The 19,746-nt window shown below is 50.7% G+C and overlaps 1 protein-coding gene across 3 annotated transcripts in view; it reads left to right on the plus strand.

Annotated features, from left to right (window-relative positions):
• ROCK1 (Rho associated coiled-coil containing protein kinase 1) overlaps positions 1 to 19,746 on the plus strand; it is a 287,747-nt gene that overhangs the window by 194,179 nt on the left and 73,822 nt on the right. For all 3 annotated transcript variants that reach the window (XR_012724294.1, XM_075314471.1, XM_075314473.1), the window contains exons 21-24: positions 8,018 to 8,087; positions 8,642 to 8,745; positions 9,778 to 9,943; positions 17,237 to 17,330. Coding sequence is in view for 2 of the 3 variants with exons in the window: in XM_075314471.1 (XP_075170586.1) it covers positions 8,018 to 8,087; positions 8,642 to 8,745; positions 9,778 to 9,943; positions 17,237 to 17,330 (434 nt within the window). In the remaining variant the exon portion in view is untranslated. The remainder of the gene's footprint in view (positions 1 to 8,017; positions 8,088 to 8,641; positions 8,746 to 9,777; positions 9,944 to 17,236; positions 17,331 to 19,746) is intronic.

Genomic DNA, 19,746 nt, shown 5'->3' on the forward strand with positions numbered 1-19,746 from the left:
TAGTAAATACACCAGCCTCATTAGGTCTGAGATCCGTTTACTAATGTATGCCATTTGTATTTTGATTTCTGGTGACAGATCTCATTTAATCCTTGTAGTTCTAGTTATATGATGTCTCTGTATTATGGATAACTGCATGCCCCACCTGCACAGCTGCTATTATAGAGGGCTTCAGGTGCTGCCTGGCTGCGGGGATATAAGACCACTTGTGCTCCGGAAGAGCCAAACATGATACATGTACAGCTGATTGGTGCTGGGTTCTTACAGGTTTATTCTCATCTTCTGTAGTGATGGCATACATCACTTTATAATTAGGTGGATTGTGACCTGTGGGACCTTCGCCATTCCTGAGAGTAGAGGGGCTACCGCCCTGCTTTACTCCTGAATTATCTAAAGTGAGATTGGTTGTGCGGCCAATATAGTGCAGACATTTGTAGCAATCATTATCCGCTCCAGCATGGACATCCAGGTTTTCTGGCTCAGGACAACCTTGTCCACCATTGCTGTGGTTTTGGCTTTCTTTCCTGCCAATTAGCCGGTGTCTCAGTGTAATGTTTTGCTAGCTGGGGACATAAAGTCTACCAAAGAGCCTTGGCATTAATACCCTGCATTCTTGGCTGTACTATGTATACTTGGTCCGTACCTCCGCAGACATGGATGTTCTTGGCAAGATGTTGAAGGTATGCCTATGTTCCTAATTCTTGTTTTCCTCAGTGCTCATTCTCCTTAATCCTATCCGTCTGATTGGCCCGCACACGTCAAGTGTCACTTTGGTAATGCTTTTAATGTGTGCGGCACCAAAGTGGAGTCTGGGATATTAGTAGCGATTCATCGTCCACTTCTGCTGTGTGATGTGGTCTCGCCTACTAGAATCATGGCATCACTTTGGGGTCTGTACTCAGGGTCATACTCTTGTAATCCACTATCCTGCTTTGCTCAGATATTTACCATCATTGTAATGAATTAAAAATAAAGTGATAGCAGCCCCTCCATTCCCCAATTGCTAGTGAGGGACGTGTAGTATGAGGGGTAGGGGCTGCAGAGTGCTGGTAGTGCTGCTTTATGGATGAGATGGGTAAAAGTTAAATCTATACATTCAGACATATATCACAGTTAACGGGAACCACGGCCATTGAGAATCAGACACCGCCTGTATGATATGCTCTGAAACGCTGTTTTGTCTGAATCTCTGCATACTTTATAAGCCTGTGTTACCAAGATGATAAATCAAAGGCCAGTCCCAGTGGATTTTTCCCTCATCTGATTGGTCTCTCCGTTTACAAGCACATAGGGAATCACTTGTCAGTCGAGGGGGGAGTTGGGGAGAAGACGACACCCGGGTCCGAACTTGGACTTGCCATCCAAGATGCATTGTCCGTGGCCGGCATTGCACGGCATGTTTTCTCTGAAACCTGCCATAAGTCAACGCCTGGTCGTCACTTGTTGCACTGGATGCAATGGTGCCAGGGTCAGTTTTAAGTGTTGTCTCTCAAACAATAGTACAAGAACCCCATGACACTCACTTGGATGTGACGTTAAGATGTTTTATTTATAAGTTAGCATGCAAGGCTCTGACATTGGAGAATCCTCAGAGTGCAATATTGTTACAGTACAGCAGAGCTGTGACAGCTGCAGCAAATGTGCTTGTAAGAAGACAAAGTTCAGTTCTACTATACAGTTAGTTACATTTCTTTATCGTTCCTATGGGAGACCCAGACATTGGGTGTATAGCTTCTGCCTCCGGAGGACACACAAAGTACTACACTCAAAAGTGTAGCTCCTCCCTCTGAGCATATACACTCCCTGGATAACCAAATATAGCCAGTTCAATGCTTTGTGTTCAGGAGGCATACATCCACACATGCATTCTCATCTGTTTTTTCATTTTTCTGGACCCCCGGCATGTCCCTTCTCACCCCACTGTGTCGGCGGTGCTGTTAAGGTTGATTCCAAGGCTGGAGCCTTACATGCCGTGCTCCTTCACCATCCCTCTGGGCTCTGGCTTGAAGTGGGAACCAGCACGGTTCTCCATGCTTGGCAGGAGACCGGTCTCCATCCGCAGCCCTTCAGGATCCTGCTGGACCGGAGCACCCATCCCCAGGGACTTGGAACCCTGCGTCTCAGCAAGCTAAGTACCTGAGACGTTTATATATTGGGGGTCCCTGTACTTTATTGTTGTGGGTGAGTGTGCTGAGTGATTTTTTATGACATTTCCGGCGGGTTCTCTGGCTGTCGCCTGAGAACCGCGCTGATGATGCCTGCGCGCCGGCCGCACCGCTCAAATTTAGGCCCCGGCTTTGCCGGAGGCCTACTTTCGGTTTCACTGCCCTCGCATGTCATTCATGCAGAGGGACAGCGTGGCTCCGCCCAGCGGCCGTTCTGCACAGGGGAGGGACACTCCTCTCTGGGTACATGTCTCCTCCTCTGTAAGTCTCTTTGGCCCTCCAGATCCCGCTCTCAGAGTAGGTCCCGCCCCCTCTCTTCGCTCTGGCGCCATTTTATCAGCGTTTTCTCTGCGATCAGCACTGGCTGCAGCATCCCTACTGAGGTGCTTGGGGGCCCGGGCTCCGGGATCTGGAGGGCACACAAACCGCTCCAGCGGTCTGGTAAGCCACAACCTTTGGTTGTGGACCTCTGTATATACTCTCTGGGGGTCATTCTGGCAGAGCCCCCACTCCAGCAGCATGTCTCACACGAGGAGCAAGGCTCCAAAGCTGTATTCAGTATGCGCTGCATCTAAGCTCCTACTGCCTGAACCGAGCACCTATCCACATTGTGATGCCTGCTCTAACCTGACGATGCCTCAGCCTGGAATCGCACCCCCAGTGGTCTCTCCGGCTGCTCCGGCTCCGGTGGCTGAACCCCCGGCTTGGGTAGAATTCTTATCTAGGTCTATCTCCCAGTCTTTTGCCGACTCCATGGGACAGCTGTCCAGGACTTTGCTGAACATGCATCAGCCCCCTTCACGGGGTGCCTCTGCTGCTAGGGCTTTCTCAGCGGAGCTCACAGAGGATTCCTCATCTGGTCCCAGACCCCGTGCTCCTAAGAAGAGACGCAGGGCTCCCTCTCCTTCCTCGTCCCGCGGCTCTGTTTCAGAACCTGACTCGCAGGACGAGGAGGATGCCTTTACAGGGGGCTCGGAGGCTAACTCCATGTGCCCCATTGATCTGTCCGAAAGTGACTCAGATGTTAGTGATTTGATTGCGTCCATTAATTCTGTACTGGATCTCAATCCGCCAGTATCAGAGGAGCAACCCTCTCTGGCAGAAAAGCACCAGTTTACCTCGCCTAAAAGGACAAAGAGTGTGTTCTTTAACCACTCCAGTTTTCAGGCCGCTGTGACCAAACCTAGGGCCTGTCCTGACAAACGCTTCCCAAAGCGTAGTTCTGATGACCGTTTTCCCTTTCCACCTGAGGTGGTTAAGAAGTGGGCTCATTCACCAAAGGTAGACCCCCCCCCCGGTGTCTAGACTCTCAGCCCGGACCGTTGTATCATTGGCTGATGGCACCTCTCTTAAGGATTCCACTGACCGCCAGGTTGACCTTCTGGCCAAATCTGTATATGAGGCGGCAGGGGCCTCGTTCTCCCCAACTTTTGCAGCAGTGTGGGCTCTCAAAGCCATCTCTGCTTCTCTAGAGGAGATGCATTCCCTCTCCAGGGAATCTATGCCCGAACTGGTTACCTTAACTTCCCAAGCTTCAGCTTTTTCATCCTATGCCATGTCTACCATGCTGGAGGCTTCTCACCGCAGCGGTGGCTTCGGCTAATTCCCTCGCTATCCGCAGGATCTTGTGGCTTCGAGAGTGGAAGGCAGATGCTTCCTCAAAGAAGTTCCCTGCTGGACTCCCTTTTGCTGGGTCCAGGCTGTTCGGTGAACAGCTGGATGAAATTATTAAGGAGGCTACTGGCGGGAAGAGTACTTCCATGCCACAAACCAAAACCAGGAAACCTATCCAGGGTAGGAATCAGTCGAGGTTTCGTTCCTTTCGTTCCTCCAACTGGTCGTCCTCTAAGCCCTCGGCCTCGTCCACTAACTCAGCCAAGGACCAAAAATCCAACTGGCGCACAAAAGCGCGTCCACAGAAGACCGCAGGAGCTGCTGCCACTAAGGCAGCCTCCTCTTGACTATCTGTCCGCGCCAGCAACGTCCTTAGTCGGTGGCAGGCTCTCCCACTTTGGCGACGTGTGGTTTCAACACGTCTCCGATCAGTGGGTGCGGGATATCATCTCCCACGGCTACAGGATAGAATTTTCTTCCAGCCCGCCAAACAGATTTTTTCTGTCAACTCCCCCCTGCTCCAAGGCCGCCGCCTTCTCTCAGGCCGTGGCATCCTTGCAGGCCAACGGGGTAATTGTACCGGTTCCCGCCCGGGAACGGTTCAGAGGTTTCTACTCAAACCTCTTCCTAGTCCCCAAAAAGGACGGTTCCTTCCGGCCCATCCTGGATTTCAAGCTTCTCAACAAGCATGTTCAGGTGCGGCATTTTCGCATGCAGTCTCTGCGGTCAGTCATTGCCTCAATGACCCAAGGGGATTTCCTGGCATCCATCGACATCAGAGATGCCTATCTGCATGTGCCAATTGCAGTTTCACACCAGCGTTGGCTACGTTTTGCAATCGGAGAGGAACATTTCCAATTCGTGGCTCTCCCCTTCGGGTTAGCCACGGCCCCTTGGGTATTCACCAAGGTCATGGCAGCAGTGGTTGCGGTTCTGCACCTCCAGGGGTTGGCAGTGATTCCTTACCTGGACGACCTTCTAGTCAAGGCTTCATCCAGCGCAGACTGTCAGCGGAGTGTCTCGCTCACTCTCGCCACTCTAGCCCAATTCGGGTGGCTTGTCAATCTGCCCAAATCCACTCTGACTCCGACCCAGAGGCTCACGTACCTAGGGATGCAGTTCGAGACTCTGCCGGCACTTGTGAAGTTGCCCTTAATCAAACAGCGGTCCCTCCAACTGGCGGTGCGCTCTCTGCTGAGGCCCCGCCGTTATTCCATCAGGCACCTGATGCAGGTGCTGGGTCAGATGGTGGCGTCAATGGAGGCTGTTCCCTTTGCCCAGTTCCATTTGCGGCCACTGCAGCTGGACATTCTCCGCTGTTGGGACAAGCGGCCTTCCTCCTTGCACAGGTTAGTGGCTCTGTCGCCACAGACCAGGAGCTCTCTTCAGTGGTGGCTTCGGCCCCTCTCTCTGTCTCAGGGGCGCTCCTTCCTGGCTCCTTCCTGGGTGATTCTCACCACGGATGCCAGTCTTTCCGGCTGGGGAGCGGTATGTCTCCACCACCGAGCGCAGGGCACTTGGACTCCGTCCGAGTCAGCCCTCTCGATCAATGTGCTGGAAACCAGAGGCGTGCTTCTGGCTCTCCTAGCTTTTCACCACCTATTGGCGGGCAAGCACATCCGAGTCCAGTCAGACAACGCGACAGCGGTTGCCTACATCAATCACCAAGGCGGGACACGCAGCCGCCTGGCAATGTTGGAGGTACAACGCATCCTTCAATGAACGGAGGACTCAAAGTCCACCATATCCGCAGTCCACATCCCTGGCGTGGAAAACTGGGAAGCAGATTATCTCAGCCGTCAAACCGTGGAAAGTGGCGAGTGGTCCCTGCATCCGGCAGTGTTTCAGTCAATCTGCCGCGAGTGGGGCACTCCGGACGTGGACCTAATGGCATCCCGTCACAACAACAAGGTTCCGGTTTACGTGGCTCGCTCCCACGATCCTCAGGCATTCGCCGCGGACGCTCTGGTTCAAGACTGGTCCCAGTTTCGTCTGTCCTACGGGTTTCCTCCTCTAGCTCTCTTGCCCAGAGTTCTGCGCAAGATCAGAATGGAGGGCCGTCGAGTCATCCTCATTGCTCCGGACTGGCCCAGGCGAGCTTGGTACCCAGACCTGCTCCATCTGTCCGTAGAGGTGCCGTGGCATCTTCCGGACTGTCCAGACCTTCTCTCACAAGGTCCGTTTTTCCGCCAGAATTCTGCGGCTCTCAGATTGACGCCGTGGCTCTTGAGTCCTGGATCTTGACGGCTTCTGGAACCCCCCCTAAGTCATGTCCACTATGACTCGGGCCCGTAAGTCTTCCTCTTCTTTCCTGTCCTGGTGTCGCTCTTCCGGCCATTCTCCTTGGCCTTTTTCCTTGCCGACCCTTCTGTCTTTTCTGCAGTCCGGTCTGCAGCTGGGACTGTCCCTCAACTCTCTCAAGGGACAAGTTTCGGCTCTGTCAGTGCTGTTCCAGCGGCGTATCGCCCGGCTGGCTCAGGTCCGCACCTTCATGCAAGGTGCGTCTCACATCTTTCCGCCTTACCGGCGGCCCTTGGATCCCTGGGACCTCAATTTGGTTCTCACGGTTTTGCAGAAACCCCCCTTTGAGCCTCTTAGGGAGGTTTCTTTTTTTCGTCTTTCACAGAAAGTGGTCTTTCTAGTGGCCATAACTTCCCTCAGGAGAGTCTCTAATTTGGCTGCGCTCTCTTCGGAGTCACCTTTTTTGATTTTTCATCAAGATAAGGTGGTTCTCCGTCCGACTCCAGACTTTCTCCCTAAGGTGGTTTCTCCTTTCCACCTTAACCAGGACATTACCCTACCTTCCTTTTGTCCGGCTCCTGTTCATCGCTTTGAGAAAGCGTTGCATACTCTGGATCTGGTGCGGGCGCTCCGGATCTATGTGTCTCGCACCGCTGCTCTTAGGCGGTGCACCTCTCTTTTTGTGCTAACCACAGGTCGGCGTAAGGGCCTCTCTGCTTCTAAGCCGACCTTAGCCCGTTGGATTAGGTCGACCATTTCGGATGCCTACCAGTGTTCTCAGGTGCCTCTCCCGCCAGGGATCAAGGCACACTCGACCAGAGCTGTCGGTGGCTCTCTTGGGCTTTCAGGCACCAGGCTACGGCTCAGCAAGTCTGTCAGGCTGCCACTTGGACTAGCCTGCATACCTTTTCAAAGCACTACCAAGTGCATGCTCATGCTTCAGCAGAGGCGAGCTTGGGCAGACTCATCCTTCAGGCGGCGGTCGCCCATTTGTGAAGTTAGGCTCCGCCTACTTCTCAGTTTTTCTGTTTATTCCCACCCATGGACTGCTTTGAGACGTCCCAATGTCTGGGTCTCCCATAGGAACGATAAAGAAAAAGAGAATTTTGTTTACTTACCGTAAATTTTTTCTTATAGTTCCGTATTGGGAGACCCAGCACCCTCCCTGTTGCCTATTGGCAGTTTCTTGTTCCGTGTGTTATCACCGTCTGTTGTCGTGTACAGAGTCTCCGGTTGTTCCGGTTCTTGCTCTGTTTTTACTTGTGGGTGGCTATTCTCCTTCAGCTTTTGCACTAAACTGGCTAGATCTGGTTCTCCAGGGGGTGTATAAGCTCAGAGGGAGGAGCTACACTTTTAAGTGTAGTACTTTGTGTGTCCTCCGGAGGCAGAAGCTATACACCCAATGTCTGGGTCTCCCAATACGGAACTATAAGAAAAAGAATTTACGGTAAGTAAACAAAATTCTCTTTTTATCACACTGGTAAATAGCGCTTTTATTATAAATAACCTCTAGGTAGATTCTCATTTACAATAATGTCGGGCCCATAGCCTGGAGCAGCTAATTTACATATAAGAAAAACCTGGATTTCTCTGCAATAAGACATTGGATCGCAGGTAAGGTATCATTTTATTCACCATCTTGCGGTATGATCGATATACATATAGCCGCTTAGGAGGGTGGATCTTACTGCCAGATTCCCTTTAAGCATAAATAAGTGTAAACGTTTTGTTTTCTGTTTTGGGCCAAATTCCATCATTGTGGTGTTTCCTCCATTTATATACTCAGCTGCTTTCTAATCAGTCAGTGACAAATGGATAATTTTCAGGTTCGTGTGAACTTTGCCCAAGGCTTATTTTTTTTTACTTATGGGCTGTTAATAAGTATATTCTCTGTAAGCCCACCTTAGTCACAAAGGTCCAGAGTAACATTTGGATCATTTTGAATAATGTTTATAGCTCTGAAATTCATCTTTAACTTCTTTCTCCCTCTTCCATAGGCAGTACAGGGGCAATGAGGGTCAAATGAGGGAACTTCAGGACCAACTTGAAGCTGAGCAGTATTTTTCAGTAAGTGATGTGTTAATTGTCTGCCTGGGTTTTTAGTATTTTTTTTTTTGCATATGGTATTATATTAAATGGACTCCATCCACTCCTGGATCCGTGTAACACCGCACCCTTACTACTGTAAAAGAACCTACCTATACAATATGGGGCTAATACTGTTTTCTTAGACATATGCAAAGCAATGAGCACAATAGTCAGATGCACTATTTATCGCCTCCCGCATGTGACTATAGTACAAGTCCGATTGAGCTGAAATATTTGGCTTTTCCTGACCGGCTTTATTACTTGCTGCCATGTTCTCTGTGAGTTTCCTGTGCACTAGTATCCCATCGGCTGGTCGTGTTTCCCATGTTTGTGCACAATCTAATTATTGGAGGCCACTGAATAAATCCAGATGAATGAATGAATATTATAATAATATAATGCTTCCTCTACATACGTCCTCCGCCCGCTGTTCTGGCTTTGGTATTATTATTAGCTGTAGTGTTCTTGCGTTTTTCCATCTTTTCGGAGGAATTAGCTCTGCGTAATATGACATCTCTATGGTCGTCCCACAGACACTGTACAAAACTCAGGTTAAAGAACTAAAGGAAGAAGTTGAAGAGAAGACCAAGCTCAGCCAAGACCTGGATAAGAAATTCCATGAAGTTCAGAATGAGAAGTACTTGTTTTATTGTTGTTGTAATTTTTTATTTCCGCATGTTATGAATTAATATCGACATTAATGTATTTTCTGTGCTCTCTTCACAAGCGAATACGTGTCCCTCTTCCTTGACGTTATAGGGGAATATTGTATTGTGCCACTTTTAATTATACTCTTTGACACTAAGATGGACATTTACCATTATGTTATAGTGGATGAAGCAGGTCCTGCAAGAAACCCGAAGCCTTTGGTAGAAGTAATTTAGCTATTTTCTAGTTTAAAGGGGGTTGTCCACCACTAGGACGACCCCCCTTCTGTTTCAACATGGAGAATAATAGACTATAGTCACCTCCCATACTGGACCCTTTCCAGCTGTGTCCGGGCTTGGGGTGCAGGGGCTCACATGGGGTTGTGACGTCACACAAGCCCCGCGTCCAATCAGCGCTGGCTTCTCCTACCTGCCTTCAGACCAAATGAAGAATCGACAAAGTGAGCGCTATGGTTGTGCTTATGTCCTGTTGATTAACTTGTTTTGGTCCGAAGTCGGGGAGAAGGAAGCTGGCGCTGATTGGATAAGAAGTTCGTGACACGTCACAACCCCAGTTGAGCCCCCGCACACCAAGCTCAGACACAGCTGGAACGGTGCCAATACAGGAGGCGAGTGTAAGCTTTATCATTGTTCCTGGGGGCAACCTAGAATCAGAAGGGGCTGTCTTAGTAGTGGACAACCTCTTATGCGTTTAAGATCTCATAGTTGCCCATTGAGCTTTGTTCACACTGGCTTTATGGTTTCTATGCTGCCGTGTCGGACCTGTATAACAGGTATAGATCATCTCTGATAGACACCATTGACTTCTAATAGGATCCATTACATTTCTGTTATTTGTGACGGAAAAAGAATCGATAAATGCTGCATTATGTTGTCAGGAGTGACAGAAACCTTCACATTCCTCTCATGTAGAAAATATATACGTTTATCACATAAATTAGTAATCCACCCTTATTATAGAGGAGTGTGTGCGGCTGGTGACCTGCCCTGTGATTTTACAGAGAAACGCTAGCTGCGCAGTTGGATCTGGCTGTGACAAAAGCCGAGTCGGAGCATCTGGCCAGGGCCCTTCTGGAAGAGCAATGCTTTGAGTTGACCCAAGAAAACAAAAAGCTGTCCACAAGAACCAGACAAGATGTTGTCGACAAAGATCATACCATCCGCAAGGTAAAATACTTAATTTCCTTCAGGCTAAGTTCCCTTTTTACGTAGCTACCACAACTTGGCCCCAGGATACCACCCGACCAAGAAAGAAGTGAATAAACACCAAAAATTAGCTATGAAATATTCAATTTTTATTCTCAACAATTTCATTTAATTTACATATAAACAAGAGCGCCACCTGGGGGGCGCATGAAATCCAGATATATTGAATAAAATTATGTCTACCCTAGGAGACAATAATTATTCCAAACTGTATAAATTAGCCATACATCATAATTTCTTTGTCGCTCCATTGGGAGACCCAGACAATTGGGTGTATAGGCTATGCCTCCGGAGGCCGCACAAAGTATTACACTTAAAAGTGTTAAGCCCCTCCCCTTCTGCCTATACACCCCCCCGTGCTCCCACGGGCTCCTCAGTTTTTTGCTTTGTGCGAAGGAGGTCAGACATGCACGCACAGCTCCAGAGAGTGGTCAGCAGCAGCTGCTGACCATGTCGGATGGAAGAAAAGTGGGCCCATATAGAGCCCCCAGCATGCTCCCTTCTCACCCCACTCTTGTCGGCGGTGTTGTAAGGTTGAGGTATCCATTGCGGGTACGGAGGCTGGAGCCCACATGCTGTTTTTTCCTTCCCCATCCCCCTCAGGGCTCTGGTGGAAGTGGGATCCTATCGGTCTCCAGGCACTGAGACCGTGCTTCATCCACAACTCCTGTGGAGCCTGCTGGATAGGAGCCGGGTATCGTTCAGGGACATGGCCCTGCTACTTGGAGGTACTCTGTATCCCGGTGGGGACCGCGCACAGCAACACTCCAGCTTTGCTGGGTGTGCTAGTGCACCGGGGACCGCGGCGCTGACCGGGTTAATATGTGCCATTACACACTCAGCGTTGCTGAGTGTGTTTATGTATAGGGACTGCCGCACTGACCGCCGCTGCCATGGAAACACTGCGGCGCGGCTGGGACTTGTAGTGCGCCGGGGACTTCCACGCCGGCCGCGCTTTTACGGCGGCCGCGTTTATTACTAGAGTCCCCGGCTTTTTGCGGCCTAGTTTCCTTTCCTCCCACCCCCAGCCCTGACAGGCAGGGGAAGGGCGGGACGCTGCACAGAACGAGCAGCACTGAGGGCTGGAGCATGCTTTGCATACTCCACCCCCCTCACTGTGCACAGTGCGGGCACCAGTTCCCGCTCTTTCTGGGTCACGCCCACGGCTCCCTCCTCTCCTCAGGACGCCGGCAGCCATTCCTGTCAGCTCCTCGGACGCTGCAGAGGGGGACAAAGTCTGGGAGACCCAGGCAGGGACTCTGGTGGCCTCACAACCGCTTTAAGCGGGTGGTAAGCAGCACCTGTGGTGCTAGCCCCATTGTGCAGTAGTGTAACATTATATGTTTATTTTACACTGTATGGTGCACAGTTGATTTCTGGCTATATACCCTATTGTGTTGCTCAGGGAAGATAATAGCATGGCGCCCACGAAAGGCAGGGGTGCCAAAACACAGGCTTATTATGTTGCCTGCGCCGCATGTACGACCCCGCTACCGGCAGGTTCCACTGACCCTCATTGTGTGCACTGTTCGGCCCCTGTGGCACTTACTCAGCCAGAGCCTCTGCTAGGGGGGGCCCAGGGGGAGCCACCTGCTAACACTGTTCAGGTGACGGGGACGGAGTTTGCAAAACTCTCTGAGACTATGGCTAAGATACTAGAAGCCTTGCAGTCCAGGCCGGTATCTCAGCACAGGGACTCTGTTGAATCTTTGTTCCCTGGCCCACCTCAGCTGGACCAACAATGTCCTCCCGGGGTATCTCATGGATCCCAGGCTGAGGGTTCTGACACAGACCCCAGCCCCAGACCGACTAAGCGAGCTCGCTTAGATTTTCCCTCGACATCATCATGTTGTGCAGGGTCTCAGCGGGGGGAATCTCTGGTTGATGATGCGGAGACAGCTGATCAGGATTCTGATCCTGAGGCCGCTCTCAATCTTGATACTCCGGACGGGGACGCCATAGTGAACGACCTTATTGCGTCCATCAATCGTATGTTGGATATTTCTCCCTCAGCTCCTCCGGTGGAGGAGTCAGCTTCTCAGCAGGAGAAATTCCGTTTCAGGTTTCCCAAGCGTACACCGAGTATGTTTCTGGACCACTCTGATTTCAGAGAGGCAGTCCAGAATCACCATGCTTGTCCAGATAAGCGTTTTTCTAAGCGCCTTAAGGATACACGTTATCCCTTTCCCCCTGACGTGGTCAAAAGTTGGGCTCAGTGTCCCAAAGTGGATCCTCCAATCTCCAGACTGGCAGCTAGATCCATACTTGCAGTGGAAGATGGGGCTTCACTCAAAGATGCCACTGACAGGCAGATGGAGCTCTGGTTGAAATCCATCTATGAAGCTATCGGCGCTTCTTTTGCCCCAGCATTCGCAGCCGTATGGGCGCTACAAGCTATCTCAGCAGGTCAAGCGCAAATTGACGCAGCCACACGCACGTCCGCGCCACAGGTGGCGTCCATAACCACTCAGACGTCAGCATTTGCGTCTTACGCTATTAATGCTGTCCTGGACTCTGCGAGCCGTACGGCGGTTGCAGCCGCCAATTCGGTGGTACTCCGCAGGGCCTTGTGGCTACGGGAATGGAAGGCAGATTCTGTTTCCAAAAAGCGCTTAACCAGTTTGCCAATTTCTGGCGACCGATTGTTTGGCGAGCGTTTGGATGAAATCATCAAACAATCCAAGGGAAAGGATACATCCTTACCCCAGCCCAAACCGAACATACCCCAACTGTAGCAGTCGAGGTTTCGGTCCTTTCGGGGCGCGGGCAGGTCCCAATTCTCCTCGTCCAAAAGGCCTCAGAAAGATCAAAGGAACTCTGATGCATGGCGGTCTAAGTCACGTCCTAAAAAGACCACCGGAGGTGCCGCTACCAAAGCGGCTTCCTCATGACTTTTGGCCTCCTCACTCCGCATCCTCGGTCGGTGGCAGGCTCTCCCGCTTTTGCGACACCTGGCTGCCACGGGTAAAAGACCGTTGGGTGAGAGACATTCTGTCTCACGGTTACAAGATAGAGTTCACCTCTCGTCCCCCGACTCGATTCTTCATGTCATTCCCGCCTCCCGAGCGAGCCGAGGCTCTACTGCAGGCGCTGGGCACTCTGAAGGCAGAAGGAGTGGTGGTCCCTGTTCCTCTTCAGCAACAGGGCCATGGTTTTTACTCCAACTTGTTTGTGGTCCCAAAGAAGGACGGGTCTTCCCGACCTGTCCTGGACCTGAAACTTCTCAACAAACACGTAAAGACCAGGCGGTTCCGGATGGAATCCCTCCGCTCCGTCATCGCCTCAATGTCCCAGGGAGATTTCCTTGCATCGATCGATATCAAAGATGCTTATCTCCACGTACCGATTGCTCCAGAGCACCAGCGCTTCTTGCGCTTCGCCATAGAAAACGAACACCTGCAGTTCGTGGCACTGCCGTTCGGCCTGGCAACGGCCCCACGGGTTTTCACCAAGGTTATGGCTACTGTAGTAGCGGTCCTCCACTCTCAGGGTCACTCGGTGATCCCGTACTTGGACGATCTGTTGATCAAGGCACCCTCTCTAGAGGCATGCCAACACAGCCTCGACGCTACCCTGGAGACTCTCCAGAGTTTCGGGTGGATCATCAATTTTCCAAAGTCAAATCTGACACCGGCCCAATCGCTCACATACCTTGGCATGGAGTTTCATACCCTCTCAGCGATAGTGAAGCTTCCGCTGATCAAGCAGCGGTCACTACAGACAGGGGTACAATCTCTCCTTCAAGGTCAGTCACACACCTTGAGGCGCCTCATGCACTTCCTGGGGAAGATGGTGGCAGCAATGGAGGCAGTTCCTTTCGCGCAGTTTCACCTGAGTCCTCTTCAATGGGACATCCTACGCAAATGGGACAGGAAGCCGACGTCCCTCGACAGGAACGTCTCCCTCTCTCAGGCGACCAAAGCTTCCCTTCGGTGGTGGCTTCTTCCCACTTCATTATCGAAGGGGAAATCCTTCCTACCCCCATCCTGGGAGGTGGTCACGACGGACGCGAGTCTGTCAGGGTGGGGAGCGGTTTTTCTCCACCACAGGGCTCAGGGTACGTGGACCCAGCAAGAGTCCTCGCTTCAGATCAATGTTCTGGAAATACGGGCAGTGTATCTTGCCCTGAAAGCGTTCCAGCAGTGGCTGGAAGTCAAGCAGATCCGAATTCAGTCGGACAATGCCACAGCAGTGGCATACATCAACCACCAAGGCGGCACACGCAGTCGGCAAGCCTTCCAGGAAGTCCGGCGGATTTTGATGTGGGTGGAAGCCACGGCCTCCACCATCTCTGCAGTTCACATTCCAGGCGTGGAAAACTGGGAAGCAGATTATCTCAGTCGCCAGGGCATGGACGCAGGGGAATGGTCCCTTCACCCGGACGTGTTTCAGGAGATCTGTTGCCGCTGGGGGGTGCCGGACGTCGACCTAATGGCGTCCCGGCACAACAACAAGGTACCGGCGTTCATGGCACGGTCTCAAGATCCCAGAGCTCTGGCGGCAGACGCCTTAGTTCAGGATTGGTCGCAGTTTCAGCTCCCTTATGTGTTTCCTCCGCTGGCACTGTTGCCCAGAGTGTTACGCAAGATCAGGGCCGACTGCCGCCGCGTCATCCTCGTCGCTCCAGACTGGCCGAGGCGGTCGTGGTACCCGGATCTGTGGCATCTCACGGTCGGCCAACCGTGGGCACTACCAGACCGACCAGACTTGCTATCTCAAGGGCCGTTTTTCCATCTGAATTCTGCGGCCCTCAACCTGACTGTGTGGCCATTGAGTCCTGGATCCTAGCGTCTTCAGGGTTATCTCAAGACGTCATTGCCACTATGAGACAGGCTAGGAAACCAACGTCCGCCAAGATCTACCACAGGACGTGGAAAATGTTCCTGTCGTGGTGCTCTGCTCAGGGTTTTTCTCCCTGGCCTTTTGCCTTGCCCACTTTTCTGTCATTCCTTCAATCTGGACTGGAAAAGGGTTTGTCGCTCGGCTCCCTTAAGGGACAAGTCTCAGCGCTCTCTGTGTTTTTCCAGAAGCGCCTAGCCAGACTTTCACAGGTACGCACGTTCCTGCAGGGGGTTTGTCACATCGTTCCTCCGTACAAGCGGCCGTTAGAACCCTGGGATCTGAACAGGGTGCTGATGGTTCTTCAGAAACCACCATTCGAGCCAATGAGAGATATTTCTCTCTCACGCCTTTCGCAGAAAGTGGTTTTTCTAGTAGCAGTCACTTCACTTCGGAGAGTGTCTGAGCTAGCAGCGCTGTCATGCAAAGCCCCTTTCCTGGTGTTTCACCAGGACAAGGTGGTTCTGCGTCCGGTTCCGGAATTTCTCCCTAAGGTGGTATCCCCCTTTCATCTCAATCAGGATATCTCCTTACCTTCTTTTTGTCCTCATCCAGTTCACCAATGTGAAAAGGATTTGCACTTGTTAGATCTGGTGAGAGCACTCAGACTCTACATTTCTCGTACGGCGCCCCTGCGCCGCTCGGATGCACTCTTTGTCCTTGTCGCTGGCCAGCGTAAAGGGTCACAGGCTTCCAAATCAACCCTGGCTCGGTGGATCAAGGAGCCAATTCTCGAAGCTTACCGTTCGGCTGGGCTTCCGGTTCCCTCAGGGCTAAAGGCCCATTCTACCAGAGCCGTGGGCGCGTCCTGGGCTTTGAGGCACCAGGCTACGGCTCAGCAGGTGTGTCAGGCGGCTACCTGGTCGAGCCTGCACACTTTCACGAAACACTATCAGGTGCATACCTATGCTTCGGCGGATGCCAGCCTAGGTAGACGAGTCCTTCAGGCGGCGGTTGCCCACCTGTAGGAAGAGGCCGTTTTACGGCTCTCTTACGAGGTATTATTTTACCCACCCAGGGACTGCTTTTGGACGTCCCAATTGTCTGGGTCTCCCAATGGAGCGACAAAGAAGAAGGGAATTTTGTTTACTTACCGTAAATTCCTTTTCTTCTAGCTCCAATTGGGAGACCCAGCACCCACCCCTGTTTTTTTGTGTACACATGTTATTCATGTTGAATGGTTTCAGTTCTCCGATATTCCTTCGGATTGAAGTTACTTTAAACCAGTTTATAATTCTTTTTCCTCCTTCTTGCTTTTGCACCAAAACTGAGGAGCCCGTGGGAGCACGGGGGGTGTATAGGCAGAAGGGGAGGGGCTTAACACTTTTTAGTGTAATACTTTGTGCGGCCTCCGGAGGCATAGCCTATACACCCAATTGTCTGGGTCTCCCAATTGGAGCTAGAAGAAAAGGAATTTACGGTAAGTAAACAAAATTCCCTTCTTTACTACAACCAGACAAAAAGAATTTACTGCATATTATCCTTGACAGAGGATGTATTTTACAAGAACACAATTGTTGCATTACCAATGTTACCATAAAAATACATGCATGCAGTATATAATGACACAAGGTTATATATCTATAGCCTCATATAGTCAGGCTGTATATGCACGGAAAAAACCTGTGCCACTAATCTGCAAGCATGTTAATATGGAATTACACTGCCATCTAGTGTTCACTATTATAAATAGCCTGTTAACACATTACCATGCAGTTTTCCTTGCTAAAGGAGCTGACTTAACTAATAACAAGCGGATAATACATTCATAGTTAAATACATTAAAGGTAAAAGTTACCTGAGTAGATATTTCCTGAAGTTTCTGGATGGAATGTCTGGCCACGCGTCCCACCACCCCTGACGTACTTTTCGCCGCTCGCTTTATCATTTTTCTTTGGCCCCCTTTTGATAAAGCGAGCGCCGAAACGTACGCCATTGCTCTGATCAATTAGGGCACATCTCATTCCCATTTTTGGGGTCCCAGCAGTGGGATTCCCTATTCTTGTGGACAAGTGATGAGTTTTTACACTGGGACAATCCCGATCATAAAATGTATCCGTATTTCTTGATATTTGCTCTCAAATTGAAAATCTTCTCTTTAAATGATCAAACTGCTGCTGATAAAAGTATACATATAAATCAGCTACAACATTAGTAACATTAGTACAAGTACAATGTGTATCTGATCAAATTGTCAGTATCACACATATTGCTGCATTTGACCATTATTTATTTTTTTTACTAAAGTTTTCTTTGATTTTAAGAACAAAATTGTATTTACAGTTTCAGTAGAGCTGTACTAATAAAATGTCACACTTATGAGAAAACCTTCATCAGGACATAAGAAAAATGTGTGCTACTATTATAAGAAAAACAATATATGTTTTAAATAAATCTTCCCCATTACTTTGGCAGTTGGAGGAAGCGAACCATACATTAACCAAAGATGTTCAAGAAGTAACCAAAGAAAGTGCAGAACTGAGTGAAAAGTTTAAAACACTGGAAGAAGGTATTCTGCTTTATAATCGTGTGGGATTGAGAAGTTTAACGCCTTTGCTATGTATGTGCTATAGCAGGGGTGGGCAACATGAGACAGTGACTGGTGCGGAGGGCCAAACCAATAGGCTGAAATTAATTCTTCTCAATATTAATATTAACACATTAGTTATACCGTAATTATTATTTTAATTGTATCACTGAATATTGCGCTGGAATCCCCCAGATACAGTATGATCTTACACACAGCCCCCCCCCCTATACAGCATAAACCCTCATAGCTCCATACATAGAGTATGAGCCCCATATAGCCCCCTATACACAGTATGAGACCTTAAATAGCCTCCTATGTACAGTATGGCTTCCTATATACAGTGTGAGCCTCCACTTAGCCTCCTTTATACTTTGAGCCCCCCCCATACAGCCCTGTATATACATTGAGCCAGTACACAGCCTCCTACATACATGCAAACATTCCATAAACATGGGGGGGGGACAAAACATACTCGCCTCACTCCCATTCCCCTGCTACTCTGATCCGGCTTCCGGTGCACTACTCTACACAGCACACATGATGTGACTTCATTGTGACTGCTGTGCCTCATGGTAAGCGGTGGAAAACTGAGCCAGCGGCGCTTTCTCCACCAGATGTGTTCACCGCTGTCTGCATCCTATGGATGCAAATAGCAGTGACATCAGTGAGCGGTGGCACAGGGCTGGAACAGCCGGGGTGGGGGGAATGCCCAGCCCTGTGCTATAGCATTATGTAGTCCACACTGTTGTTGTCTGCCTATGGTAGAGAACATTTAAGGGTTAATCCTCTATTAGTATTTTACCTTTCTTTATCGTTCCTTCCATGGGAGACCCAGACCATGGGTGTATAGCTAGCGCCTCCGGAGGACACACAAAGTACTACACTCAAACGTGTAGCTCCTCCCTCCGGGCTATATACACTCCCTGGATGACAATCTACCCAGTTCAATGCTTTGTGTTTCAGGAGGATACACACACTTGCATTCTCTGATATTTTTTTCATTTTTATTTTAATTTTAAAGATTTGGAAGAAAAGCGGGTCCAGTCTGGACTCCCGGCATGTCCCTTCACACCCCACTCTGTCGGCGGTGCTGTTAAGGTTGACTTTATAAGGCTGGAGCTTTCACATGCCGCGCTCCTTCACATCCTCTAAGAGGCTCTGGGTTGAAGTGGGAGCCTCCACGGTCCTCTCTGCCTGCAGAAGACCGGTCTCCATCCGCAGCCCTGTCTGGTCCCTGCTGGAAGGAGCGTTCACCCCCCCTCAGGGACATGGCCCTGCGTCTCAAAGCTAAGTATTGAGACGTTTTTCAGGGGTCCCGGGTACTTTTATTAGGGGGACAGTATGTGTTTTAGCGTTACTGTAAATTCCGGCCGATTCTGGGGATTTCCCCTGAGAACCGCGCCGAAGGTGCCTGCTCGTCGGCCGCATTTTTAAATCTAGGCCCCGGCTTCAGTTTGGGCCTAGTTTCGGTTTTGGCTTCTCTGCATGTTTTGCATACAGCGCCGCCCACCGCCCGACCAGCAGAGGGGAGGGCACTCCTCTCTGGGGAGATGTTCCCTCCCCTGTATATCTCCCTGTATCTCTCTGCCCTCCGTTTTCTTCAGCGCTCTATTGGGAGACCCAGACAATTGGGTGTATAGCTACTGCCTCCGGAGGTCACACAAAGTATTACACTAAAAAGTGTAAGGCCCCTCCCCTTCTGGCTATACACCCCCCGTGGGATCACGGGCTTACTCAGTTTTAGCTTTGTGTGCGAAGGAGGTCATACATCCACGCATAGCTCCACATTGTATAGTCAGCAGTAGCTGCTGACTATCTCGGATGGAAGAAAAGAGGACACATATAGTGTCCCCAGCATGCTCCCTTCTCACCAGATGGTGTTGTAAGGTTGAGGTACCTATTGCTGGTACAGAGGCCGGAGCCCCACATGCTGTTTTCCTTCCACATCCCCTTGGAGGGCCCTGTGGAAGTGGGATCTGTCGGCCTCCAAGCCCTGAGGCCGGGCTCCATCCACAGACCCAGAAGAACCTGATGGATGTGGAGCACGAGTACTATCAGGGACAAGGCCCTGCATCGGTCAGGTACTCGGTGTCCCCGGCAAGCACAGCACGCTCCGGGCTTGCTGGGCGTTATAGTGCGCCGGGGACATTAGTGATGGGCTTATGTTGCTGCAGCCATGGCTGAGCGACGGGTCATGTTTAGGAACTTGCGCCGACCGCTCATACGGCGGCGGCGCTGATGTGACTTGTAGTGCGCCGGGGACTTGGCGCCGACCGCGCTTTTACGGCGGGGGCGCCTGTAACTTTAGTCCCCGGCTTCTGAGGCCTGGCACCGCTTCGTTCCCGCCCCCAGCCCTGCCAGTCAGAGGAGGGGCGGGACGCTGTACAGATCTCAG

Source organism: Anomaloglossus baeobatrachus, chromosome 6, assembly GCF_048569485.1.
Source record: "Anomaloglossus baeobatrachus isolate aAnoBae1 chromosome 6, aAnoBae1.hap1, whole genome shotgun sequence".
NCBI lineage: Eukaryota > Metazoa > Chordata > Amphibia > Anura > Aromobatidae > Anomaloglossus > Anomaloglossus baeobatrachus.